Source organism: Thamnophis elegans, chromosome 5 (assembly GCF_009769535.1).
Source record: "Thamnophis elegans isolate rThaEle1 chromosome 5, rThaEle1.pri, whole genome shotgun sequence".
Lineage (NCBI taxonomy): Eukaryota > Metazoa > Chordata > Lepidosauria > Squamata > Colubridae > Thamnophis > Thamnophis elegans.
The window spans coordinates 95,105,266-95,132,735 of NC_045545.1; the positions used below are offsets into that span (position 1 = coordinate 95,105,266).

The 27,470-nt window shown below is 44.9% G+C and overlaps 1 protein-coding gene across 1 annotated transcript; it reads left to right on the top strand.

The window, feature by feature from the left end:
* Positions 1 to 4,527: 4,527 nt before the first annotated feature.
* SOX18 (SRY-box transcription factor 18) lies at positions 4,528 to 16,080 on the top strand. Its single transcript, XM_032218519.1, has 2 exons — positions 4,528 to 5,275; positions 11,165 to 16,080. The coding sequence occupies exons 1-2, from the start codon at positions 4,765 to 4,767 to the stop codon at positions 12,031 to 12,033; spliced, it is 1,380 nt and encodes a 459-aa protein (XP_032074410.1). The 5' UTR covers positions 4,528 to 4,764; the 3' UTR covers positions 12,034 to 16,080.
* Positions 16,081 to 27,470: the final 11,390 nt, after the last annotated feature.

The window sequence follows — 27,470 nt, forward strand, 5'->3', positions numbered from 1 at the left end:
CTTTTATTCATTGACTGTGAATTCTGCTCATTCGCATCCAGCAAAGTCTTTCAAGGGAGGATTTACAGTCACAGACCTCATCTGGCTTGGAGAGCTGCCAGGCCGATATCTGCAGAACTTGGCAAGGAGTCTCAGAGAGTCACGAACCAATTAAGGGAACTAATTGTCTCCTGCAAACTCCACTCCCCTTTCGCTCCTCTTTTATTTCCTCTGGGAGGGGCCATTCACTGTCCACCTGTGGCCTTACTCCCAAGTCGACCCCTGTTCTTTAGCTGTTCCTTTCGTCTGGCAACTCTGTGCATGCACACACTGGGAACAGGCTCCAGCTGTTCTTCTGTCTCACTGATGTCTGACTCTGAAGGCAGCTGAGAACTGTCGGACGGCCCTGGCCCCATCTCTGCCTCTGACACAGAGCCCTCCTCAGAGCCTTCCCCAGACTCCAGGACTGGCCCATCTTCCTCCCCAACCTCCTCACTGTCCGACTCTGCTGCCAACTCCGCTGGCCCCTGGCGGGCCACAACACCCATGCTAAGCCGCCAGCCACCTAATCAAGGTTAACCCGAACCATGCCTTGCTTGTGCCAACCCATTACAGGTAATCCATGGCTTACAACCATTCATTGAGTGACTGTTGCAAGTTAAAACTACACTAAAACAGTCACGTGGCTATTTTTCACACTTACGACCACTGAAGCGTCCCCCATGATCGCATTTGGCAACTGACTCACATTTATGACGGCTGCAGTGTCCCGGGGTCACGTGATCATCTTTTGCAACTTTCCGACGAGCGACGTTGATGCGGAATCCAGATTCACTTAATGACCGTGCTTACTAACTTAATCACTGCTGCGATTCACCTAACAACTGTGGCAAGAAAGGTCACAAAATGGGGGCCAAGCTCATCTAACAACTGTCTCACTTAGCAACAGAAATTTGGGGCTCAATTGTGGTCCGAAGTCAAGGACTGCTTGTACGATTGTACAGGGGACTTTGGAATCGTCGGTGCTCTATTTTCTTGCAGACGTTTCATTGCCCAATTAGGTAACATCATCAGTGTTAGAAGGGAGTAGTGTTTGCTTTCTGTTTACAGTTAGCCTTCGAGTTCCGGCCACAGTTGAGGCCAAAAATCTATGTTGCTAAGTGAGATAGTTGTTAAATGAACATTTTAAGTGAGTTTTGCTCCATTTCACGACTTTTCGTGCTGCCGTTGTTGAGTGCATCGCTGCCGTTGTTAAGTCAGTAACATGGTTGTTAAGTGATTCTGGCTTCCCCACGGAGTTTGCTTGTACAGAAGGTTGTAAAAAATCGATCGCATGACCCCTCCGGAACAATGCAACCGTCATAAATATGAACCCGTTACCAATATCTGAATGTTGATCACATGACATGGAGATGCTGCAACGGTTGTGTAGGGAAAAAAAATAAGCCCTGGTTTTTTCAGTGCCATTGTGACTTTGAATGGTCACTAAATGAACGGTTGTAAGTCGAGGACGCCCTGTGTATACAGCAGCTTGTCCTGCCCATTTTGATGAGGGGGTGGCTTTCTATTTGATTAGACTGAAGTTGACTGCTTGTTTGTCTGGGGTTAATCCCTGCTTCTCTCGTGTTGATTGGTGGGGAGGAAGGGTTGGGGATCACAAGTCAAACAAGACCGCCTCATACACAGTTTTGGGCAGGGGTCAGCATCCTTAAACACTCAAAGAGCCACAAAGGTCCTAACTAGAAGCCCCCCCTTTCAATTTTGGAGCCAACAGGAAGTCCTGTTCCCCCACCATAGAGTTTCCTCCTAGCATGGCGCCCTTTCTCCTCTACTTGTCCTAACTGAAAGCCCTATCAATTGTGGAGCCGATCAGAAGTCCAATTCCCCCACCATAGAGTTTCCTCCTAGCATAGCGCCCTTTCTCCTCTACCTGTCCTAACTGAAAGCCCTATCAATTGTGGAGCCGATCAGAAGTCCGGTTCCCCCACCATTGAGTTTCCTCCTAGCATGGCATCCTTTCTCCTCTACCTGTCCTAACCGAAAGCCCTATCAATTATGGAGCTGATCAGAAGTCCGGTTCCCCCACCATAGAGTTTCCTCCTAGCAAGGCGCCCCTTTCTCCTCTACCTGTCCTAACCGAAAGCCCTATCAATTGTGGAGCCGATCAGAAGTCCAGTTCCCCCACCATAGAGTTTCCTCCTAGCATGGCGCCCTTTCTCCTCTACCTGTCCTAACTGAAAGCCCTATCAATTGTGGACAGGGAGCCACAGCAGAGGGATGAAAGAGCCACATGCAGCTCCGGAGCCGCAGATTGCTGACCTCTGGTTTAGAGACTGAATGACTGACAAGTAGATGAGTCAAGGACTACCTCAGTTCTCCCATCAGTCACAACGCGACACCTATCAGAACAGAAGGGAGGGAGGGAGAAAAGAAAGGGGAAATAAGGTGGTGTTACAACAGGAGGAAGGGATGGTAAATAAAGCAACCCAAAAATGTATATTATAACCTATTAAATGACATAACGAATGTATCAGAATGACAGATGTAAAGGAGAATCACAGTTATGTGAAGGTATGCTTAAAATGGTATGTGAGAGAATGAAAAATAAAATTTTGGAAGATGAAGAACAGAATAGAACAACAGAGTTGGAAGGGACCTTGGAGGTCTTCTAGTCCAACCCCTTGCTCGAGCAGGAGGACCGTTTCAGACAAACGGCGGTCCAATCTTTTCTTAAGAACCTCCTGTCCCCAACCTAGAGGAAATGCTGAATCTCCAGGACTAAGAGCCCTCAGAGCGAATCTCTGCAGGCCCTCTTGGCAGACACCCAAAATCCGTGATCATTGCAATCTTGTGGCCATCAACTCCCCCCCCCCCCAGTTTACCACCCACGAAATCCTCCACAGGAGAAACATTTTTCTTTCAAACATCCCCCCCCCCAGTGCAAACTGGGACCCACCCTCCTCTCCCTCTGCTGGTTTTCCTCCTTTTCTTTTCTCTTTTTTCTTCCTTCTTTCTCCCTGAGGGGCTTCAAATCCAAACCCCATGCGCAGCGCAAACTTCCCACTGTCAGAAAAAGCCTTCCCAGCGTTGCCACTGCAAGGCAACCTCTGAACAAGATTTCGGTCTTCGTTTCTTTAGGTTTTGGAAGAAGAAAGCGGAGCGGCTGCCAGGAAAGGGATATCAAAACTTGCTAAAAGAAATGTTGTCAGGGGGGAAGGGAAGAGAAGAAAGAAAGAGGAAGGAAGGAAGGAGATTTGGATGGATGGCTAGATGGATGAGGGAGGGAGGGAGGGAAAAAGAGAGGGAGAAAGAAAAGAAAAAGGAAAGAGAGAAAGAAAGGAAAAAAGAAGAAAGAAAGCTGATTTTGTTGCGGAAAGAAGAAGCAAGCAAGAAATGAAGGAGGAAAGTGGAGAAGGTAAGGAGGAAGCAAGGAAATGGGAAGGAGGAAGGAAGGAAGAGAGAAAGAAAGCGGGAAAAAGAGAAAGAAAGAAGGAAAGAAAGAAAGCTGATTTCACGTGGGAAAGAAGCAAGCAAAAAAAGGAAGGAAGGAAGGAAGGAAGGAAGGAAGGAAGGAAGGAAAGAGTGGAGATGGTAAGGAGGAAGCAAGGCAATGGGAAGGAGAAAGAAGGAAGGAAGGAGAAAGAAAGAGGGGAAAAAGAAAGAAAGAAAGAAAGAAAAGAAAGCAAGAAGAAGAAAGAAAGAAAGAAAGCTGATTTTGCTGTGGAAAGAAGCAAGCAAAAAAAAGGAAGGAAGGAAAGAGTGGAGATGATAAGGAGGAAGCAAGGCAATGGGAAGGCGGAAGAAGGAAGGAAGGAAGGAGGAAAGGAAGAAAGAAAGAAAGATGATTTTGCTGTAGCAAGAAGCAAGCAAAAAAGGAAGGAAGGAAAGAGAGAAGGTTAAATAGGAAGAAAGGAAATGGGAAGGAGGAAGGAAGGAGAAAGAAAGAGAGAGAATGGATGAAAGGAAGAAAGAAAAGAAAGAAAGGCTAATTTTGATTAGGAAGGAAGGAAACAAAAAAGGAAGGAAAGAGAAGGAAGGAAGGAAGGAAGGAAGGAAGGAAGGAAGGAAGGAAGGAAGGAAGGAAGGCTTCCCCCCCTCCCCGGCGCTCTTCAAAGCCAGCCCCCACCACCCAAGCAGCTGTTCCGCGATCGCGTCCAGCCGATCTCGGAGGCTGCTCTCCCCCGTCCACCTTCGCCCCCGCCCCTCCCTCCCTCCCTCCCTCCCTCCCGCGCTCGTTCCAAGCGGCTTTGAGCCGCTTCTGCCGCCGCTCCAGCAGCCAACGAAGCGGGGGGGGGGGAGGGAGGGCGAGAGGGGGGGGGTCGAGGAAGAGAGGCCGTTTCCCACCCGCCCCGCCCATTTCCTTGGAAAAAACCCCAAAGGAAACGGAGCCCGAGCGCTGGCTTCGCTTTTCCAAAGCCGGACGCCCCCCCCTCCCTCTCTCCCTCCCCCCTGTTCTGCGCCCCCCCCCCTCCCGCTCCGTTTCTCCTCCCCTCCCGCCCCCTCCCACCGCCCGAAGCCTTTATAATGTGGCCCCTCGACGGGCAGCATCCTTCAGCCCGCTGGTCCTCCCTTCGGCCGGAGGACAAGAGCCGCCTCTCGCCAGCCCGGAGAAAGAAGGGACCGCGCCCACCGACCGCCTCAACTCGCCCTCCGCCCTCGCCTCTCGCTCGCTCTCTCTTTCCCGGGCCCGTCCCGTCCGTTGAGGCTTCTCCGCTTGGCCGTCCGTCGCCCCGCCGGTCCCGTCTCCCGCTCGAGGCCCGATCCCCAGAGCTCCGTCCAGCTGGAATGAATAGACCTGAGCCCCCTTTCTGTGCAGAGAAGATTCCCCCAGCCCGAGGCGACTTTTCATGGGGAGCCGTCGCGGCTGCAGCAGCAGCAGCCGCCGCCCCGCCGCCCGCAGCCGCCGCCCCCGCCGCGCCTGATCCGGGGCTCGCTTACCCGCCGCCGCCCCCGCGCCGCAGCCGCTCTCCCAGCCCCGAGCCCGGCTTCGGATTCTGCCCCGGCGCCGCAGCGGCTGCTGCTCAGCCCGGAGGCGGCCTCTTGGGTGCCTCGTCCTCGGCGGCGCCCAGCCCCGCGCCCAGCCCCGACGCCGCGGCGCTAGCAGCCTCCGCCGGCTATGGCTACGGCAGCGTCCCGGGCAAGAGCGGCAGCGGCAACAGCGGCGGAGGAGGCAACGGCGAGGATTCGCGCATCCGCCGCCCGATGAACGCCTTCATGGTGTGGGCCAAGGACGAGAGGAAGCGGCTGGCCCAGCAGAACCCGGACCTGCACAACGCCGTCCTCAGCAAGATGCTCGGTAAGGGCGGAGGGGTCCCTCTCCCACTGCGCGGCCCCCACGCCCACCCGTGACACACGGACACGCTCGCTCTCACGCGGAGGTCCTCTCCCCGTTAGCCCCTGGGCACACGCGCCTTGAGACACCCACCCACCCACGCGCACAGACCCGACCCCCCCCCCACTCCTCCCCCGTGAGACACAAACACGCAGCCACGCACTCGCGGGACGGCGTCGGGGGTCCTCATCGCACTCCCCGCTTCTTACACACAGACCACACTCCCCACTCTTCTCCCCCCCTGATACACACACACACACACACACACACACACACAGAGGCCCGACTCCCCACTCCCCCCCACAAACAAACACTTAAGTCGGGGGTCCTCATCCCACTCCCCGCTTCTTACACACAGACCACACTCCCCACTCTTTCCCCCCCCCCCCGTGATACACACACAACACACACACACACACACACACACACACAGAGGCCCGACTCCCCACTCCCCCCCCACAAACAAACACTTAAGTCGGGGGTCCTCATCCCACTCCCCGTTTCTTACACACAGACCACACTCCCCACTCTTCCCCCCCCCCCCCCGATACACACACACACACACACAGAGGCCCGACTCCCCACTCCCCCCCCCACAAACAAACACTTAAGTCGAGGGTCCTTATCCCACTCCCCGCTTCTTACACACATACACACACACCGGACTCCCCACTCCTCCCCCTCGTGATACATACACACACAGAGAGACTGGACTCCCCACTCCCCCACCCCGCCCCTCCGTGACACACAAAAACAGCCACACACTCGCGGGACGGCACTCTCCCCGCTTGTTAAACACACAAGCACTCACGCGCAGAGCACTCACGGGAGGGAGTCGGGGTTCCACTTCCCACTCTCCGCTTGTTACACCAGGCACACACACCAAGACGCCCACGCACACAGAGACCAGACTTCCCAGCCCTCCATACAAACACTCACGGGACAGTGTCGGGTGGTCTTCTTGCAGCTGCCCTCTTCGCACACACGCATTCACGCACACGCACAGACCAGCCTTCTCACACACACCTCTCCCCGTGATACACAAACATGCAGGCACACAGCCACGGGACGACATCACAGGGGTGGTGGTGTCTTCCCGTTGTCCTTTTGGGGCACACGCATTGATACACACGCAGGCCCCCACAGGTACGCATACATACACACACACACACGCACACACCGGACTCCCTACTCCCCCCCCCCTTGTTGACATACAAAGACACATGCGGGACAACATAGGGACTCTTCTTCCCACTGTCTCTCTCTCTCTCTCTCTCTCTCTCTCACACACACACACACACACACACGAGAGAGAGAGAGAGAGAGAGAGAGAGAGAGAGAGAGAGAGAGAGAGAGAGAGAGAGAGAGAGACTGTAGACACTAGATACAGAGAGAGATGGGGCTCTCTTTGGGAGGGGGGAATCTTAGTCCAAAATTGAGAAGAAAGGATGGGGGGGGTTATAGCTTGGGGGATTCTGGGAGTTGAAGTCCGCAAGTCTTAAAAGTTGCCAAGCTCCAGAAACATTGCCAAAAGGAGACCATTTGGTATGATTTTCCCCACTTTTGTGTGTGTTCGTAGGAGCACAGAATTGAAAAGCTGGAAAGAACCCCGAGGGTCATCTAGACTAACCCTCTGCCACTTAGGGCTAACCCAGAATTTCTGATTGACAGAGGAATTTTATCTGGGTTCTGCTCCAGGATGCGAGCAAGATCAGATCTGGGTGTAAATGGATCCCAATCACATCCCAGCGTTTTATCTTAATTATTCTGAGCTCAACTTACTTAAGGAACATTTTGCATCCTTATATTAATTTAGGGAATCAATTGAGAGAGGACAGAAGAGCTTTTTAAACCTCTGAGATCTATTTTAATTGAAATTCCAAAATCCATTGGATGTTTTAAAAAAAATAAACTTAACTTTGCATTATTTGGGATGATTAGAGTTAGTTCCGAACCTTCTATTCTAAGACGGCATGAACCAGCACATCTGGAAACAACTGCCAAAAATATTTGATGCTTAATAAAGTAGCAAATAATTAGGATTCAAGTACCAGTAAAGGAGAATATTTGTCGCTCAGGTTTGAAACGAGAGGTCCTTTGAGGCTTTGATTTCTTGCAGATGTTTCATTACCCAACTAGGTAACATCATCAGAACTCAAACATTTGTGTTTCGAGGGAAAACGGCTTTTATGGAAGCTTTGCTTTGGTGATGGTTGAACCTACGCTCTGTGTTCACACAGCATATGGGATCATAAACAGGGGGGCATATTTCATCTAACACGCTAAGCCACAGCAGAAAATACGTGGTGAGGTTAAGTCTAATCAAGCTTCGTATGTTGCAGTAATTACAGCAAAAATGGTATTTAACTGGCCAGGTTAAGCATACTGTGAGTTAAAACAGTAAGGAATTATATATTGATTGAGGCTATTTATATATAGTCTTAATAATTTTACAAAATTTTTACAAAAAACCACCCTACTTGGAACAGCTTATATCCTCCGATGTTACCTTAACAGTTCCTAGGTCCTTGGTTAGGACTCGAGCTGTTGAGCTACCAACAAGCCCCAAAGGCTGTGAATCTCACCAAAGATTAACCAGTGATAATAATAACAACAACAACCTGTATCAACCATTAGAACCATAGTATTAATAGTCTTTGTAATGCATTTTTGAATGTTCATTTGACTTGAGTTTCATGTTTAAGGAATAAAGTATGTAATAATAATATAAAAGAGTGATTAGCCATTGTCATCGGGGCACTTGGCACCATGTCCAAGAATTTTATAAGATAAATCAACAAATTGCAGCTTCCTGCAATAATACCAGCGGAACTGCAAAAAACTGCGCTACTCGGAACATCGTATATTTTAAGAAGTTACTTCTTAAAGTACCTAGGATGATATCTAGGATGCTAGTACTTTATTAATGAATAAAGTATATAATAATAATAATATCTTCCTCCTCCTCCTCTCTTTCATTCATTAAACATGAAACTCAAGTCAACTGAACATTTAAAAATGTATCACAAGTATTGACTGGCGCTGATGGTTGATACAGGTTGCTGCCAGGTTGTTGTTGTTGTTATTATTATTTTAATATCTTCAAACAAAACATCTACCTGTCCTTGGGAAGGACTCGATTGGAGGGCAAAAAGGCCAAATCCAGTCTAAACATCTAGTTGACTGAGCGATAATTTATTAAATGTTGATATCAACAATCCTATTATTTATCTATTTATGTGCCCCATTCTGGATTTGGGTATCGTTTCTCTCCCAGTCTTAAACAACTGGACTATATTTGCACTTTCAAACAAAAATAGAGAGAATTTTTCTTCCTGATTTCTCCCAATCTTAAACAAATGGACTGTATTTGCACTTTCAAACAAAAATAGAGAGATTTTTTTTTCTTCCTGCCCTAGAAAATGACTTTTTCAAAGAAAAAAGGATCGAGATAGATGGATGGATGGATGGATAGATAGATAGATCTATTATTCTTTTCCTGCTCTTAAGGTGCCATTTGAGACTGCAGGACATCATACAAAGATTACCAAAATGATTAATAGCTATTGATAGCTGGATCTTCCTGGGTTTTACTTCTTCCAGGTTGCTGGCTGTTAACTATCTTGTGGCCATGAGTTTCACAGTTTAATATCTCAGTGTGCAGCAAAATCTCCCACGATTCAGTGTTCTTGGACAATCCAGACTGCACATATTCTCCATTCCCCATGCTATAAATAATTTTATCACATGTTTTAATCCCTTTTCTTCACTCTCTTTTTATGGAACCGATTGTGGGAAAAGCTCTATTCCTCAACCGGCTCTTCACTGTATCCACTTTAGACAACATGATTTGGCTCTCACTATTTAAGCAAGACAATATGGAAAATGAATTTAAGAGCTTCTTTTTTTTAAAAAAAGAAAAGAAATATTTTTACGCTCCAGTGTTTATTGTCTCCGAGCCATTTCTTGTTCTTTAGATGCTTGAAGGGATTGTAGTGAAATTAACTCGCTGTAGAGTATCTTTATTCTCCCCCCCCCCCCCCACTCTCTCTCTAAAGTGGAACTTGGCTCCCTTATAGGGTTTGAAAAATGTCCAAATTGCCGTCTCGCAGTTTCTGGAAAATGTTCCCTAAACAACGCGCCCTTTGATGTAGTGAGTCACAATTTGGAAGTCGTGCACCTTTAAAACAACCAGTTGCCCGTTCCAGAATCCGCTAACCCCTCTGACTGTGACTTCACAAGTTATGGTTGTGTGAAACAAGCGTACATTTTTTTTGAGTGCAACGTTTGGGTGATGGAATAAGGACACCGTGTTTTTTTAAAAATTTAATTTAATTTCCCCCCGTCTTTATTATTTTTTACAAATAACTCAAGACGGCAGGCATATCCAGCACATAACTTCCTCCACCTATTTTCCCCACCAAAACAACCTTTGAGAAGGATTAGGCTGAGAAAGAATGACTAGCCCAAAGCCATCTAGCTGGCATTCTTGCCTAAGGCAAGAACTAGAACTCACTGTCTCCTGGCAATTGGCCCAAAGTCGCTCAACTGCCTTGCATGCATAAGGTGGGACTAGAACTTACACTCTCCTGGTGATAAGACCAAAGTCATCCAGCTTTCGTGTCTAAGACAGAACTAGAACTCACTGTCCCCTGGCAGTTGGCCCAAAGTCACCCATCTGGCTTGCATGCATAAGATGGGACTAGAATTCACACTCTCCTGGTGATAGGCCCAAAGTCATCCAGACAGCTTTCATGCCTAAGGCGAGGCTAAAACTCACTGTTGCCTTTTTTTCTCGCCTGGTGCCTTAACCACTAAACCAAATTGCCTCTCCTTGTGCACACTTGTGGACATCTCCACACTTAAATTCAAGATGCAGCAGGTGTTCTTAGGAATTGTGTGCACATCTCAAATTATTATCGTACCTTAAAGACAGAGAGAGAGAAAGAGAAAGAGAGAGAGAGGGAGAGGGAGAGGGAGATAGATAGATAGATAGATAGATAGATAGATAGATAGATAGATGATAGATAGATAGATAGATAGATAGATAGATAAATAGATATAGATAGATATTTAGTTGGAGATGCTCAGCGATCACAATTAACTCCATGCATCTAAATTAGAACCGGATTGCTCTCTTTTAAAGGATTGGTAGGATCCTAAGCTTATTAGTTGCTGAGATACTCCCAAAATTATCATTCTGGTATCACAGATAGTCCTCCACTTACGGACCACAATTTGAACCCCAAAATGCTGTGGCTAAGCGAAACATTTGTTAAATTAGTTTTCCCCCATTTTACAACCTTACCCTAATTGTTAAGTGAATCACGGCTGTGGTTAAGTTGCTAAGTGAACCTGGCTTCCTGATGGGCAAAGTTGCTTTGGAGAAGGTTGCAACAGTTGACTTGTATTTATGACCCGCAACCGTCATAAATACAAATCAGTTGCCAAGCGTCCGGATTTTTTGAGGAAAATTTCTGAGGAAATTTTTGAGGAAAATTTCTGAGGAAATTTTTGAGGAAAATTTCTGAGGAAAATTTTGAGGAAAATTTCTGAGGTAATTTCTGAGGAAAATTTCTGAAGTAATTTCTGAGGAAATCTCAGGAAATTTCTCCTTATTTCTAGGTTGGATCTTTCTTTGATTAGTTTCCATCCATGGTTTCTTGTCCTGCCTTCTTCTGGTTTGGAGAATAGCTTGATTCCCTCTTCCCTGTGGTAGCCTCTGAGATATTGGAACACTGCTATTATGTCACCCCCTAATCCTTCTTTTCATTAAACGAGACCTCCCCAGTTCCTGCAACCGTTCGTCGGATGTTTTTATCATGTCCTCTCTTTTCTCTTTCGGACCCCCAGGCCAGGCGTGGAAAGCCCTGAGCACCACCGACAAGCGCCCCTTCGTGGAGGAGGCTGAGATGCTGAGGATCCAGCATTTGCAGGACCACCCCAACTACAAGTACCGTCCCCGCCGGAAGAAGCAGGCCAAGAAAATCAAGAGGATGGAACCAAGTATCCTTCTCCACAACCTGCCCCAGCCCTGCGGCGAGAATTTTGCCATGGGCCACCGCAGCAGTGCCGGAGGCGGCGGCCTCGGCCACTCCCAGCCTCCGCCACTGAACCACTTCCGAGAACTGCGCTCGATGGGGTCAGAGATGGAGAACTACGGCCTGCCAACCCCGGAGATGTCCCCTCTGGACGTCCTTGAACAAGCAGAGCCGGCCTTTTTCCCGCCGCACATGCAGGACGACTGCAACGTGATGTCCTTTCGGGGGTACCATCACCCTCCTCCTCCACCGCCGATGGAGTTTTCCCCGGAAAAAAACCTGGGGAGGAACATGGTCATGGGGTACCCCCCCAACCCTCCCTCCCACCTGGCCGAAGCCATGAGGACTCCCCACCCGCCTGGGATGTACTACAACCAGATCTGTGCTGCGGGTGCTGCCAACGGGCTGTCAGCCCACCTGGGCCAGCTCTCCCCTCCGCCCGAATCGCACCAGCTGGATGGCGTGGAGCACTTGAACCCGAATGAGCTGTGGACAGAAGTGGACCGCAACGAGTTTGACCAGTATTTGAATATGAGCAGGACTCGTCCGGATCCTTCCGGCTTCGCCTACCATGTTTCTATGTCCAAAGTGACTCCCCGGAGCTGTGAGGACAACAGCCTCATTTCAGCCTTGTCCGATGCGAGCAGCGCTGTTTATTACAGCGCCTGTATCACTGGGTAAACGTTGAATTGAGGGAGAGGTTTGGGGCAGCCCCACAAGCCGGGAGGGAACCATCGTCCCCTCTTCTCAAGGTTGCTGGGAAATTTGAGTGGAGAGACGTACTCCATACGATCCCCCCGTTGGGTTTCTCGGGACTCCTTGGGGAGAGCTAGGACAGTGAACCCAGTATGAATTGGAGAGGAGATTGGGACTCAGGCGTATAATTAATCCTCGAGTTACAACCACTCATTTAGCAACCATTCCAATGACACTGAAAACAAGTGACTAGTCCTCGCACTTATGACCGCTGCAGCATCCCCACCCTCATCTAATCCCTTGGCATGTATTTACGATGGTTGCAGGGTTTGGGGAGTCACCTGATCGCTTTTTGCAACCTTTCCCGCCGGAATCTGACAACAAAGGGGAAGTTGGATTTGTTTAATGACCATCTGATTCACTTAATAGCTGCAGTGATTCACAACTGCCGGGGCAAAAAAAAAGAGAGGCCGTAAATCGGGCATGGCTCACTTAACCCCTGCCTTGTTTAGCGGTGGAAATCTTGCCCTCCCTTTGTTGTTGTAAATCGAGGATTATCTGCGCCCGTAGGAAGTGGTTAGGTCAAAAGCAGCCCCTGGAGATGCTAATGCTTTGCTCCAGAGAGGAAGAGGAGGTGAGTTTGTGCTCTTTGCTTCGGTTGTGAAGCTTTGAGTTGAGGAGTTCAGCTGGCTGTGGAGTAGCTGAGGAGTAAAGTTCCTTACAAGCAGTTCGGGACAAATTTTGTACTGAAAATATCTCACGGTTTTGGAAAAGCTGGAGCTCAACTCAAGATGTGGAAGGGCCTTCTCACACATTACAAACTTTTAAATACCCGACCTTCACATAATAATTGACACAAGTGTCCATACAGCCAAGGACTTCCTATTGGCATCTGGAGTAACTACAGATGTAGTAATATTGGGATATGTAGTAATTCCGGGCTCTACACACCATCGCCTTCCAATAAGCTCATGGACGGCAAGCTAACTTTTTGGCCTCCTAATGTGTGCATTGCCCCTTGGTCTCCTTTCCACAGTTGCTGCAAGGATCAAAGCAAAATCAGTACGGCTCGCTCACCTTAGAACCGCCTCCCGCTCTCTCTCTCTCTCTTTTTTTTAATGTTACAGTAGTCCTCGATTTATGACCCCAATGGAGCCCAACAGCTCAGTTGCTAAGGGACAAATTCGCTAAGTGAGTTTTGCCCCGCCCCCCTTTGATGCATTTTCTTGCCACGTAAGTGAATCACTAAATTGGTAACACCGTGGTAACTTTGAACAGTCGCTAAACGGAATCGTCGTAAGTGGAGGACTACGCGTACCTGGGCGGGAAATTTCTCCTCTCCAAGGAAAAAATAGAATGGGCCCTGTTACAATGGTAGTCCGCCCCATAAGTGCCTTCCTGCTCCCTACTTCCCACCGTGTCTCTGGCTGCCCCAAATCTCTCCTTTGATCTGTAAAACCTGCATTATTTTAGACTATCTCATTAAAGGCATTGCTTTCTTTTTTTAAAAAAAAGGTAAAAAAACAATAAGGCTAAAGAATTGATATACTGTATTGCTGTGTAGCACAAGGAGATGGTTCAAAACAGGAGGAAAATGCAATTTTAAGGTGCCATATATACTGGACGGGGGTACCCATCGCTGGGTTTTTGCCGTAAAAGGTCGGGAAGGAATTCAGGCAGATACTTATTGAGCTAATCATCTGCATTTAAACCAGAATTTTTGACTCTTCGCAACTTTTAAGAGGGGTGGACTTCAACTCCCAGAATTCCCCAGCTTGGGGAATTCTGGGAGTTGAAGTCCACCCCTCTTAAAAGTTGCCAGAGTCGGGAAATTCCATTTACACGATTCAGTACTGGAGCAAACAGTATCTTTTGCATTCTTTCCCCACTGTGTAAAAGGTACCCAGTCCTTCCTCAGCCCCTAATTGAAAAAGGTTTGTTTTCAAAGGTTTTAACCCCGGTTTCTAAATCGAGATAAACCCCAGTCCGTTTTGATCCCAGAGATAAGATTCAGTAAAAGGGCTAAGATTTTTAAAATGCCGACACTTGGATCCGAGTCATTACCCACAGAGTTGGGGCCCTTGGTGAAATCAGCGTGGCAATTTGCGAAGGCTGCATTTCCAAAATTCGGAATGACTCTTGCAGGGAATCCACCGTGAAAAAATGCGAAGCCCGTGCACTGCACTGCTGGAATGCGTGATTTCTTGTGACGAACGCATTAACCGTTGCAATGTTCTATAAGGCTGGACGCCGGAGGGGATAGAACAGAGAGGAACGTACACGGAGGTGATTAAAAGAGTGACAAAGGGGAAGTGTGAGAAAAGTTGTAAGGGAAGGCAAGAGGCTCTGTTAGGCCCATTTGCTTGGCTCTTAATCCACGGAATCTTAGAGGTAGGGGACCCACGAGGGTCATCTAGCCAAGCCCTATGCAACGGGAAGGAAATGCATTGAAGTGGCTTCTTGCTTCCCCTGCCCCCCCCCCCGTCCCCCGGTTTTGCAATTCCTGGAGTGTAATTCTAGGCAGGTGTAGAATTTATCTCCACAGAATTTTTGTTATTTGTAGGTGAAAATGCCACTTAAATGACCTTGGCGCAAGAGATTTGGTGTGGTGGTTAAACTGAGGGTAGATCTCTCCATCTGCAAAACTTCACCCCTGTGGATTTGAACCCTTGGCTAATTGCCAAGCATGTGTGTGTATGTGTTTGTACATATTTGGAGCTGATATTTTAATGCAATGTTTCTCAATTGTAGCATCTTGGAAGAGACGTGGACTTCAACTCCCAGAATTCCCCAGCTGGCTACGACCAGCTGGGGAATTCTGGGAGATGAAGTCCACGCGTCTTCAAGTTGGCATGGTTGAAAAACGCTGCTTTAAATCCTATTTTAAAGCCTGGCGGATGTTTTTTGACCATACACCTTAGCCTTCCAACTTTATTTCCCCTGCAAAGTGTCAGCAGGCTGTGCCAGACAATAAATGTGAGGGGTTCTGTGTGTAAACACACACACACACACACACACACACGCCTTCAAATCCTCCTTACAAAGGATATAATCATCCAAGATGTAACTATAACCCCATTTTGAACGTTAACCCAAAACTGCACCACGCATGAAAAATGAACACTTCAATCTTTAAAACGCACAGCAACCCAATTCATAAGTGAACGGCGCCAGTGTTAAAATCCAGAACAAGCCTTTTTCAACGTTATTAAGGGGGACCGGGGTAATTTCAGGGTGCCCCTTACCACTTATTTCCCACCGTATCACAGCATTCTCTTTGGTTTGGACAAATCTATATTTTTTACTAAGCTTTTTTTTAAAAATAATAAAAAAAATTACTTATCTATAAATAATATTTAAGTTGTTCAGGCATTTTATACTACGTCTTCTCTGTCTGTCTCTCTCTCTCTCTCTTTTGTAATCGATGAAAGGATAATCACAGTGTTGAAAAAGCACCTATGTAGCAAATAATGCGGCTCATCGGAAGAAGCAGCAGCTGTTAAGCTGCGCGGGATCGAAACCTCTGGAACTTGGGATTCGCAGGGAAACATTACAGCTGCCCTGCGAAATTCCCAGCGAGGGTTTCAAACGATCCCCTTTGTGTATTTACCTACAGCATCGCAGGGACACATGTCGGAGTATCGGACTGAATCCAGCACTTGTTTCGCTGCCTGGTTAATTATTAGAACATCTTTTCCTAATTGCACGACTCCCATGCGCTCGTTATGCGAACACATGTTCCGTTTCCCCCAACCGATGTTGCCCCCAAGTGTTTCCAGATTTCTTTCTGGCAGCCGATCCGTGTTGAGTCTCCGCATTGGCATCGTGGGAACCTCTCCCGCCAAGAGACGCTGTCAAAGACACGAAAGGACTTACACTTTGAACCCAGGGGATGTTTTTTAAAAATATATATATATATTTAACGGGCTGATGTTCAGCCCAGCGAGTTTGGGGTTTATTGGTTCAGAAAGAAGGCTCTGTCCTCAGCATGGAAAAACTCAAAATAAAAACACCGTGATATTCTTTTTCTCAGCATGTCTGGGTGTGTGGTTTTTCGGTTTAACGCAACTGCTTTTGACTTTACGAGGTTTTTTTTTCTCAGAGGGTGGGTGGGATCTCTCCTCCCCCAAGGAGATTCTGTGCAGCTTGGGAGGGGTGGGGGGTCTTCAGGAACTGATCAGTTGGGCAAATGTGGTTGTTTGCAGGCATGCGTGCTGTGTTTTCTTTCTAACATGTTGCAGAAATCTGGATGATGTCAAAGAACCTGGTTTTAAGCCAAGCATGCGTGTGCTCACCATCACAATGTTGTGTGCTCATACCTGTGTTTAATTTTATAATTATTTTGGGGGGGGGGGGGGGCTTCAGAAAGCCGACTGTATTTTTAAATCAAGCTGGGTTGTTGGTGGGTTATTGTTGATGTTTTGCAAAAGTCCCTGTAGCATCCCTGGGAGTAACACACAGGAAGTCCTCGACTTACGATTATACCGGGGATCCGAATTCCCATTGCTAAGCAAGGCAGTTCAATCAGGAATAGAGCTGGAAAGGGATTCTGGGAGTTGAAGTCCACAGGACTTAAAGTCGCCAAGTTTGAGAAACACTGCTCTAGTCCAACTCTCGGCTCAAGGAGGAGTCCCTCTACACCAGGGGTCTCTGCAACCTTGGCGACTTTAAGCCTGTCGGACTTCAACTCCGAGTCAACCTATTCTGCGAAGCACCTGAGGGCAGGACAAGAAGCAATGGGTGGAAACTAATCAAGGAGAGAAGCAACAAAGAACTAAGGAGGAATTTCCTGACAGCGAGAACAATGAATCAGTGGGACAACTTGCCTCCAGAAGTTTTTAAGAGGATGTTGGATATCCATTTGTCTGAAGTGCTGTAGGGTTTCCTGCCTAAGCAGGGGGTTGGACTAGAAGATCTCCAAGGTCCCTTAAAACTCTGCTATTCTATTCTAATTCTGAAGTTGAAATCCCCCAGGCTTACAGTGGCCAAGGTTGGAGACCCCAACTCCCCCCCCTCCCGCTGTTCTACACTATTTCAAATAGCGGTTAAGTGAGTCTGATTTTAGATCTTTGCTGTTGCGGTTGTTAAGTGGGACACGTGGTCGTTCAGCGAATCTGGCTTCTCCCATTGATTTTGTTTGTCAGATGCTGGCTGGGAAGTTGTGATCATGACATGACCGCAGATTTCTGCAACTGTTGTAAATACATGCCAGCGCTTCAAATTTTGATCCTGTGATTGTAAAGATCCTGTCACGGTTTTAAGTGCAAGGATCTATTTATAAGTCACTTTTTTTCCCAGTCCTGTTGTTGAATGGAAATCGTTGTAATTTGAGGACTACCTAAATCCCTATTAATTGATCGCTAAAGAAATACCACTAAAGGGGAGTTTCTTCGCCTATCAAGCGAAGATTTATTCTTATAAATCTGGTTTATATCCACTTTATAAATGCAAGAATTAAAAAAAGAGGCCAGCCGTCTCCTACATCGTTTACAAAAACAAAATAAGAAATTTTTAACGCCAAGAATCAGAAAATGGAATGTCATCAAAACAGGAACTTGGTTGTGCCGGAAAGTTTGTGGAGTCTAGTATGTCTCTCCAGGCAGATCTCTTGTCATTTAGCAAAGCAAATTTCATTAATTTTAAAGAGAAAAATGACTCTTTTTGTCACAGATTATTTCTTTTAATTGCATTTTTCTTTTACAGAAAGTACCAACTAAAATAGCTGCTTCAGTGCCAAAACCCAGATTCATTGTTGGCTGGTAGAATATTAAAAACATTTTCTGATCCATCCTTGCTTCCTTCCTTCTCTCCCTCCCTCCCTCTCTCCTTCCTTCTTTGCTTTCCTTCCTTTCTTTTCTACCTTTTTTCTTTTCTGCCTTTTTTCTTTGTCTTCCTCCCTCCCTCCCTTCTTTCTTTCTTTCTTTCCCCTTTCTTTCCTTTTTCTTTGTCTTCCTCCCTTCTTTGCCTTCCTTCCTTCCTCTTTCTTTCTTTTCTCCCTTCTTTCTTTTCTACCTTTTTTCTTTGTCTTCCTTTCTCCCTCCCTCCCTCCCTCCTTTCTTTCTTTCTTTGTCTTTCTTTCCCTCTTTCTTTCTTTCTCTTCCTTCTTTGCTTTCCTTCCTTCCTTTCTTTTCTACCTTTTTTCTTTTCTGCCTTTTTTCTTTGTCTTCCTTTCTTTCTCTCCCCTTTCTTTCTTTCTTTCTTTCCCCTTTCTTTCTCTTTCTTTTTTCTTTCCTTCCTTTCTTCCTCTCTCTTTTCTTTTTTTCTTTCTTTCCCTTTCCTCAATTAATCAAGCTTAATTTTGGCAACTACTCCAATGCATATCTTTTGAGTATTTCAAGGGGGAATTTTCCGTCCACTGCAGGAAAATGCCACTGGCATCTGTTCATCAAATGATGGTGATTTGGAACAGATTCTTCAGAAAAGTCTGCATTTTTAACAAATCCTTTTCTCTCTCTTACTTTCTTATTCCCTCCCTCCCTCCCCCCCCCTCTCTCTCGGAACGTAACACCAAACAAAGAAACCATGTTTTTCTTTTCAAGACAAGGAAAAGAAGAAGGAAGGAAGGAAGAAATAAAAGAGAAAAAAGAGGAAGGAAGGAAAGAGTGAGAAAGGAAGGAAGGGAGGAGAGAGACAAAGGAAAAAAGAAGGAAAGAGATGGACAAAAGAAAGAAAAAAAGAAAAAAAGAAGGAAGGAAAGGCAAGAGTGAGGAAGGAAGAAGGAGAGAGAGAAATGAAAAAAGTAAGATAGAAGAAAGAAAAAAGGAAGGAAAGGAAAGAGTGAGAAAGGAAGGAAGGAGAGAGAAAGGAAAAGGAAAAGAAAGTGAAATAGAAGAAAAAGAAAGAAGGGAAGGAAGGGAAGGGAGAGAGTGAGAAAGGAAATAAGGTAGAAGGAGAGAGAAAGAAAAACGTGACCCAAAAGAAAGAAAAAAAGGAAAGAAAGAAAAAGAAAAAGGATTTCCCTTCCAAGCTAAAGTGACAAACTTGGCTTTGAGGTTATTAACACATCCAGCTTGATAACAAGGCAGGGAGAAGCGTTAGAAATAAGTGTAATAACAAAAAAAGGAAGAAATAATGAAAGGGAAAAGTGACATCACCCGTTAAACAGGAGGTCTGGCTCCGGGCCACTTTTGGGACACTCAACCTGTGCCAAAATTACTGGATTTCCCGCCCACCCCAGCCTTGGAAAAAAAAGATGAGAAACATCCTGTGCAGGCCTGCACATATGGCCGGGACAGGAAATGTCCTAGTGACATTAGGCTCCCCAGGAACAAATCTGGAAGGATGAATTTGTGGGGGGAGGGAGGGAGGGAAGTGGGGTTGAAAAAGACCCCTTGACTTATTTTTCAGGTTAGGCCGATGTGATCATTTCCTGAACTATAAAGGAGAAAGCCACGGTGGCCCTTTTCCCCCGCTCTCTCTCGGACGCCAGCAGGAAGGGAGCCGAACATGTCCCATCTCAAAGGAAGCCCCAGAGTCATTTCCAACAAGTAGAAAACCGTGAGCCAACTCGCTCCTAACTCCAGCAACCTACTCCTCCGGGATGCTGGGAAGCCCCTCCCTCTGCCTCCGAAGCCACGCCCCTTCATCCCTAACCTGGGTTGGATAAGGGTGGGGGGGGGTCGTGGATCCTGGCTGCTTGTGGCAGCTTCGTGCATCTGGATTCGGGGGCCGAGCAGAAGTTTTGACAATAATTAATTCCCCAGAAAGCAAGCGGATTAAAGGCCTGGAGACCAAAATATAGGAAGAATAGTTGCAGGATTCGGGTTCGGCTAGTCTAGGGAAAAGAAGGACCAGGGGTGTCAAGATAGCATCATTCAAGTATTTGAGAGGCTGCCATAAAGAAAGGGAGGTCCACTTATTTTCCAAAGGGCCAGAAGGCGAAACAAGAAGCAATGGATGGAAACTAATCAAGGGGAGAAGCAACCTGGAATTAAGGAGAATTCCTAACAGTGACAATAATGGATCAGTGGAACAGAGGTTGTGGCTGTTAAAAAGAGACTGGGCAGTCACTTGTCTGAAATAGTATAGGTTCTCCTGCTTGAGCAGGGGGCTGGACTAGAAGACCTCCAAGGTCCCTTCCAGCTTACTATTCTATTCTATTCTATTCTTCTATTCTATATTCATTCCATTCTCTATTCATTCCATTCTCTAGTCTATTCTTCTATTCTCTATTCATTCCATTCTCTATTCATTCCATTCTCTATTCTATTCTATTATTCTATTCTCTATTCATTCCATTCTCTATTCTATTCTATTCTTCTATTCTATATTCATTCCATTCTTCTATTCTATTCTATTCTATTCTATTCTATTCTATTCTTCTATTCTATATTCATTCCATTCTCTATTCACTCTATTCTTTAGTCTATTCTTCTATTCTCTATTCATTCCATTCTCTATTCTATTCTTCTATAGTCATTCCATTCTCTATTCTATTCTATTCTATTCTATTTTTCAGTATTCATTCCATTCTCTATTCATTCCATTCTCTAGTCTATTCTTCTATTCTATATTCATTCCATTCTCTATTCTATTCTATTCTTCTATTCTATATTCATTCCATTCTCTATTCTATTCTATTCCATTCTCTATTCATTCCATTCTCTATTCTATTCTATTCTATTCTTCTACATTCCATTCTCTACTCTACTCTACTCTACTCATACATATACATATACATATACATATACATATACATATACATATACATATACATATACATATACATATACATATACATATACATATACATATACATATACATATACATATACATATACATCATATACATATACATATACATATACATATACATATACATATACATATACATATACATATACATATACATATACATATACATACATACATACATACATACATACATATGTTGTTTTTTTAATTTGTGCTGATAAATAAATAAAGGGAGACTAGTATAGATCTATTTCAAGCTATTTAGCTCTCATCAGCTAGCCATACCCTTACTGGGATTGGAACCTGGGCTGGGTGACATACTAGGCAGACTTCTTAGCCATTAGGCCACAGGCTCTTATCCGTTATCAGCGAAGCCAGGGTGAAAGGTATCTATTAGATTTTTACAACCCCTGGTATGCCTCAATTATGGGAGGAAGCTAACTGCTTCCATCATCTGTCAATCGGCTTGTCACAAGAGTCCATCACGACAGAAACCCAACATTTTTACTGTTGCCTTTGTTATATTTGTGGTTTTTTTTAAATTTGTGCTGATAAATAAATAAAGGGAGACTAGTATAGATCTATTTCAAGCTATTTAGCTCATATATATATATATATATATATATATATATATATATATATATATATATATATATACATACATACATACATACATACATACATACATACATACATACACACACACACACACACACACACACACACACATACTATGTAACTGTGTTGGTGAACCTATGGCATGCCTGGCAGAGGTGGCACACAGCGCTTGCCCTATGGGCCCACATACCATCGCCAGCTGGTCTTCTAGTTTCTGGAGTGCACTTGGGCACTGGCCAGCTGGTCTTCGTGGGTGGAGTGGAATGGAAAATAGAATAGACTAGAATAGACTAAGTGGAATGGAACGGAATGGAATAGGAATAAGAAGAATAAAATAGAATAGATATAGAATAAAACAGAACAGAACATTGGAATGTGGAATAGAATGGAATGAAGTAGAGTGGAATGGAATGGAAAATAGAATACAAAATAGAAAATAATAGAATGGGGTGAGGTGAGGTGAGGTGGAATGGAATGGAACGGAACGGAATAAGAATAGGAATAAGAAGTATAGAATAGAATAGAATAGAATAGAACAGAACAGAACAGAACATTGGAATGTAGAATAGAATGGAGTGAAGTAGAGTGGAATGGAATGGAAGATAGAGTACAAATAGAATAGACTGGAATGGAATGAGGTGGGGTGGGATGGAACAGAATAGGAATAAGAATAGAATAGAAATTGGAATAGAAATTGGAATAGAATCGAAAAAAGGATAGGATACAATAGAATAACAAAGTTGGAAGGGACCTTGGAGGTCTTCTAATCCAACCCCCTGTTGTTGGATTTTACAACAATTTTTATGGTGGCTGTTAAATTAATTCAGCTCCCCTAATGGGCATTTTTGGCTGGAAATCAGCAAAACCAGTCACAAATTGCAATCCTGCGACCCAGAACGTTACAACCGGTCATAAATGTGAGCCAGTTGCTGAACTGCCCAAATGGCGATCCTTTGACCGTGAGTGTGATGGATCGGTCGAAAGCGCGAGTACCAATAGCAAGACACATTTCCCAAGGCCGTTGTAACTTTGAACCATCGTTAAATGAGCAGCCATGATATTGAGGACAGCCATAACCAAGAAAGAGGTCCCCATTTCTACCCCTAGGGCAGAGATCTTCAAACTTGGCAACTTTAAGACTTGTAGACTTCAACTCCCAGAATTCTCCAAATCTGGGAGTTGAAATCCACAAGTCTTAAAGTTGCCGAGTTTGAAGATCTTTGCCCTAGAAATTTCCAGGCAAAGACAAAGCTACGAGCAAACCGTGACCCGTCAAAACCGCGCTCGACTAAGCCGCGCCCGATTAAACCGCGTCACTGACGTCATCAACAGGGCGACAACAGCCAGCGCGGAGAAAGAAGGGCGCTTTAAATAGCACTTTGAAAGCAAGCCGATTCAACTTAAGGTAAGGGTTAGGTTTAGGGTTAGGTTTAGGGTTAGGTTTAGGGTTAGGTTAAGGGTTAGGTTAAGGGTTAGGTTTAGGGTTAGGGTTAGGGTTAGGGTTAGGTTAAGGGTTAGGTTTAGGGTTAGGTTTAGGGTTAGGTTTAGGGTTAGGTTAAGGGTTAGGTTAAGGGTTAGGTTTAGGGTTAGGGTTAGGTTAAGGGTTAGGTTTAGGGTTAGGTTTAGGGTTAGGTTTAGGGTTAGGTTAAGGGTTAGGTTTAGGGTTAGGGTTAGGTTAAGGGTTAGGTTTAGGGTTAGGTTTAGGGTTAGGTTTAGGGTTAGGTTAAGGGTTAGGGTTAGGGTTAGGGTTAGGGTTAGGTTAAGGGTTAGGTTTAGGGTTAGGTTTAGGGTTAGGTTTAGGGTTAGGGTTAGGTTAAGGGTTAGGTTTAGGTTTAGGGTTAGGGTTAGGTTAAGGGTTAGGTTTAGGGTTAAGTTTAGGGTTAGGTTTAGGGTTAGGTTTAGGGTTAGGTTAAGGGTTAGGTTTAGGGTTAGGTTTAGGGTTAGGTTAAGGGTTAGGTTTAGGGTTAGGGTTAGGTTAAGGGTTAGGTTTAGGGTTAGGTTTAGGGTTAGGTTTAGGGTTAGGTTAAGGGTTAGGTTGAGGGTTAGGTTTAGGATTAGGTTTAGGGGGGTTAGGTTTAGGTTTAGGGGTTAATTTTAGGTTTAGGGTTTACAGCGTGCTTCTGTCTCTGCGCTGTTGTCGCACTGTTGATGACATCAGCTACGCGGTTTAGTGGGACGCGGTTTAATCGAGCGCGGTTTTGTAGTGGAACTCGAGCAAACATCAACAAGCATAGGAAACGGCTTTATTCCACATTCTGATGTCCATCCATGATGTCCATCCATCCATCCATCCATCACCGGTCTATCAATCCCAACTGGAAATATCTCTCTAAGAATTGCAGACAGCAAAAGACCTTTCTCACCCTTTCATTTCCTATTCAACTTTTTCAGCGCCGATCCCAGAGGTGAACCTGCTTTTGTGTCGGGTCTTCCTCTAATCCAACGTTGGCGCCAGGAGCTGCCACCGAGGTCCACCTGTTAAGCTCCCGAGCCATGAATCTCCTCCAAATTGGAGGTGAAGATGGTGCCTTCAGTTGCTGTTCTGATCTAGGCTTCCCAAGATCACGAAGCAGACTCCTCGGGTTCCACCACAAAACCGCGTTCGACTAAAGGGCGCTCGACGAAACCGCGTAGCTGACGTCATCACAGGGCGACAACAGCGCGGAGACAGAAGCACGCTGTAAACGCTAAACCTAAAATTAACCCCTAAACCTAAACCTAACCCCCCTAAACCTAACCCTAAACCTAACCCTTAACCTAACCCTAAACCTAACCCTTAGCCTAACCTTAAACCTAACCCTAACCCTTAACCTAACCCTAACCCTAACCCTAACCCTAACCCTAACCCTAACCCTAACCCTAACCCTAACCCTTACCTTAACTTGAATCGGCTTGCTTTCAAAGCGCTATTTAAAGCACCCTTCTTTCTCCGCGCTCGCTGTTGTCGCCCTGTTGATGACGGCAGCGACGCGGTTTAATCGGGCGCGCTTTAGTTGAGCGTGGTTTTGTCATGCCACGGACTCCTCGTCCCGATAAAACCCCTTTTATTTAGTTTTAAAGTGAATTCCTCTTCAGCAAAGTCCAGGCCGACAGTCTTTCAAGAGATTTCACAACGACAGACTTTTATCAGGCTTGGAGAGCCGGCAGGCCGATATCTTCCAAACGCCACGCTGTAGCAGCAATTACTTGGCAAGAAGCCAGGAACAGATCTTCACCCTAATGAATTGAACTAATTGTCTTCTGCAAACTCCCCTCCCCTTTTGCTCCTCTTTATTCCCTATGGGAGAGGCCATTCACCCTCCACCTGTGCCTTTACTCCTGAGTCAGCCCTTGTTCTCCAGCTGTTCCCTCCATCTGGCCACTCTGCGCATACGCACACTGGGAACAGGCTCCAGCTGTTTTTCTGCCTCACTGATGTCTGACTCCGAAGGCAGATGAGAACTGTTGGATGGCCCTGGCCCCATCTCTGCCTCTGACACAGAGCCTTCATCTGAGCCTTCCCCAGACACCAGGACTGGCCCAGGTCCCTCCCCAACTTCCTCACTGTCCGAATCTGCCATCAGCTCTGCTGGCGGGCCACAACAATTGCCTTCTTTCTGCAAACTGAACTCTGGGAAGACTATAAATTAAGTCAGTGTCACCGCAATCTTGTGTTCAGCACCTCAGGAATCAAAGATGGATATATTGCTTGGTTTAAGCCACTGTTTTTCAATCTTGAGAACTTTTAAGATGGGTGGACTTCAACTTCCAGAATTCTGTGAGTTGAAATCCACACATCTTAAAGTTCTCAAGAGTGAGAAACACAATGGAATAGAATAGAAAAATGGAATGGAATAGGATAGGATCGGATAGGATAGAATAGAATATAGAATGGACTGGAGTGGAGTGGGACGGGAGAGAAGGGAGGAGAAGAGAAGACTGAATGGAATGGAGTAGAGTAGAGTAGAGTAGAGTAGAGTAGAGTAGAATAGAATAGAATAGAATAGAATAGAATAGAATATAGAATGGAATTGAATGGAATAGAGAATGGAATGGAATAGAATAGAATAGAATAGAATAGAATAGAATAGAATAGAATAGAATAGAATAGAATATAGAATGGAGTGGAGTGGAGTGGGACGGGATGGAATGGAATAGAATAGAAAGAATAGAATAGAATAGAATAGAATAGAATAGAATAGAATATAGAATGGAATGGAATAGAATAGAATACAACAGAAAATGGAATGGAATGGAATAGAATAGGGAATGGAATAGAATAGAATAGAAAATGGAATAGAATAGAATAGAGAATAGAGAATAGAATAGAATAGAATAGAATAGAATAGAATAGAAAGAATAGAATAGAATATAGAATGGAATGGAATGGAAGAGAATAGAATAGAATAGAATAGAATAGGGAATGGAATAGAATAGAAAATGGAATAGAATAGAATAGAGAATAGAGAATAGAATAGAATAGAATAGAATAGAATAGAAAGAATAGAATAGAATATAGAATGGAATGGAATGGAAGAGAATAGAATAGAATAGGGAATGGAATAGAATAGAATAGAAAATGGAATGGAATGGAATAGAATAGGGAATAGAATAGAATAGAAAGAATAGAATAGAATATAGAATGGAATGGAATACAATAGAATAGAATAGGGAATGGAATAGAATAGAATAGAAAATGGAATGGAATAGAATAGAATAGAATAGGGAATAGAATAGAATAGAATAGAAAGAATAGAATAGGGAATAGAATAGAATAGAAAGAATAGAATAGAATAGAATAGAGAATGGAATGGAATAGAATAGAATAGAATAGGGAATAGAATAGAATAGAAAGAATAGAATAGAATAGAAAGAATAGAATAGAATAGAATAGAATAGAATAGAATAGAATAGAATAGAATATAGAATGGAATGGAATGGAATAGAATAGAATATAGAATGGAGTGGAATGGGAGAGAAGGGAAAGGAAGGGAAGGGGAGAGGAGAGGAGAGAAGAGAAGAGAAAGAGAAGAGAAGAGAAGAGAATTCTTTATTGGCCAAATGTGATTGGACAGACAAGGAATTTGTTTGTAATGCATAAGCTCTGAAAGTACACATACACACAACAACAAAGTTAGAGGTCATAGATCATAAATCATAGTTACAATCATTAATTATTTAGTCCTATAAAGGCAGAAAGACATGCCTGCTGGGGAATTCTGGGAGTTGAAGTCCAGCTATCTTCAAGTTGTCAAGATTGAAAAAGACTGGTTTAGACCCATAAAAACAGAATTCACTTCTAGCTAATTCAGGCTGAACATGAATAGACTACAGAAAGAAAATATACTATAAGTTGAAAATACCTAATGTTTTCTTCAAAAACTGGCAATAAGGGTTGCAAGTTTCTATCCCCTTAAAGAATATAATAAATCACAGGTAGTCCTTGACCTAGCAAAATTCATTTTGTAACCATTAGAAGTTACAACAGCATTGGGGGGGGGAAGCGATTTATGACCATTTTTCATACTTATGACCATTGCATGCATCCCCATGGTCACATGATAAAAATGTGGATGCCTGACAACTGACCCATATTTATGACGGTTGCACCATCCCAGGGTCTCCAATGGGGAAGCCAGATTCACTTAACTGCCTGGTTGTTAACAGAGCAACTGCAGAGACTCACTTAACAACTTGGAATCGAGAAGAAATTTCCTGCCAGTTAGAACAAAAACTTGGTGAAACCGCTTGTCTCCAGAGATTTTTTTATTTTTGCCAAAAGTTTTTTTTATTTTTTTTAACATACATACAATATAACCCAAAGTATGCCATTACATCTTAACAAACTTTTTTTTTTGAATATTCAATAATATATCAATTCCTCTTGCCGCTAAGCCTCTTCAATTTTTATTTGCTCTTCTGCTTTCCATACACCGTATTATAGTCTATTTCATCTTCAACTCTCCTCCTCTCCCTCTCTCCTCCTTCCTACCTCCTTTCTTCCCTCTGCCCTTTCTCTCTCTTCTCTACTTCCCCTTGCTCTCTCCCTCTCCTCTCCTCTCTTTCCACACCTTCCCTCTCTCCTACTCTTTCCCTCCCTTCTACTTCCCTCTCTCCTGTCTCCTTTCTCT

Coding starts and splice junctions, on each gene's coding strand:
- SOX18 (XM_032218519.1), top strand. CDS start 4,765: ATGAATAGACCTGAGCCCCCTTTCTGTGCAGAGAAGATTCCCCCAGCC. Junction 5,276..11,164: donor CGTCCTCAGCAAGATGCTCG/GTAAGGGCGGAG, acceptor TCGGACCCCCAG/GCCAGGCGTGGAAAGCCCTG.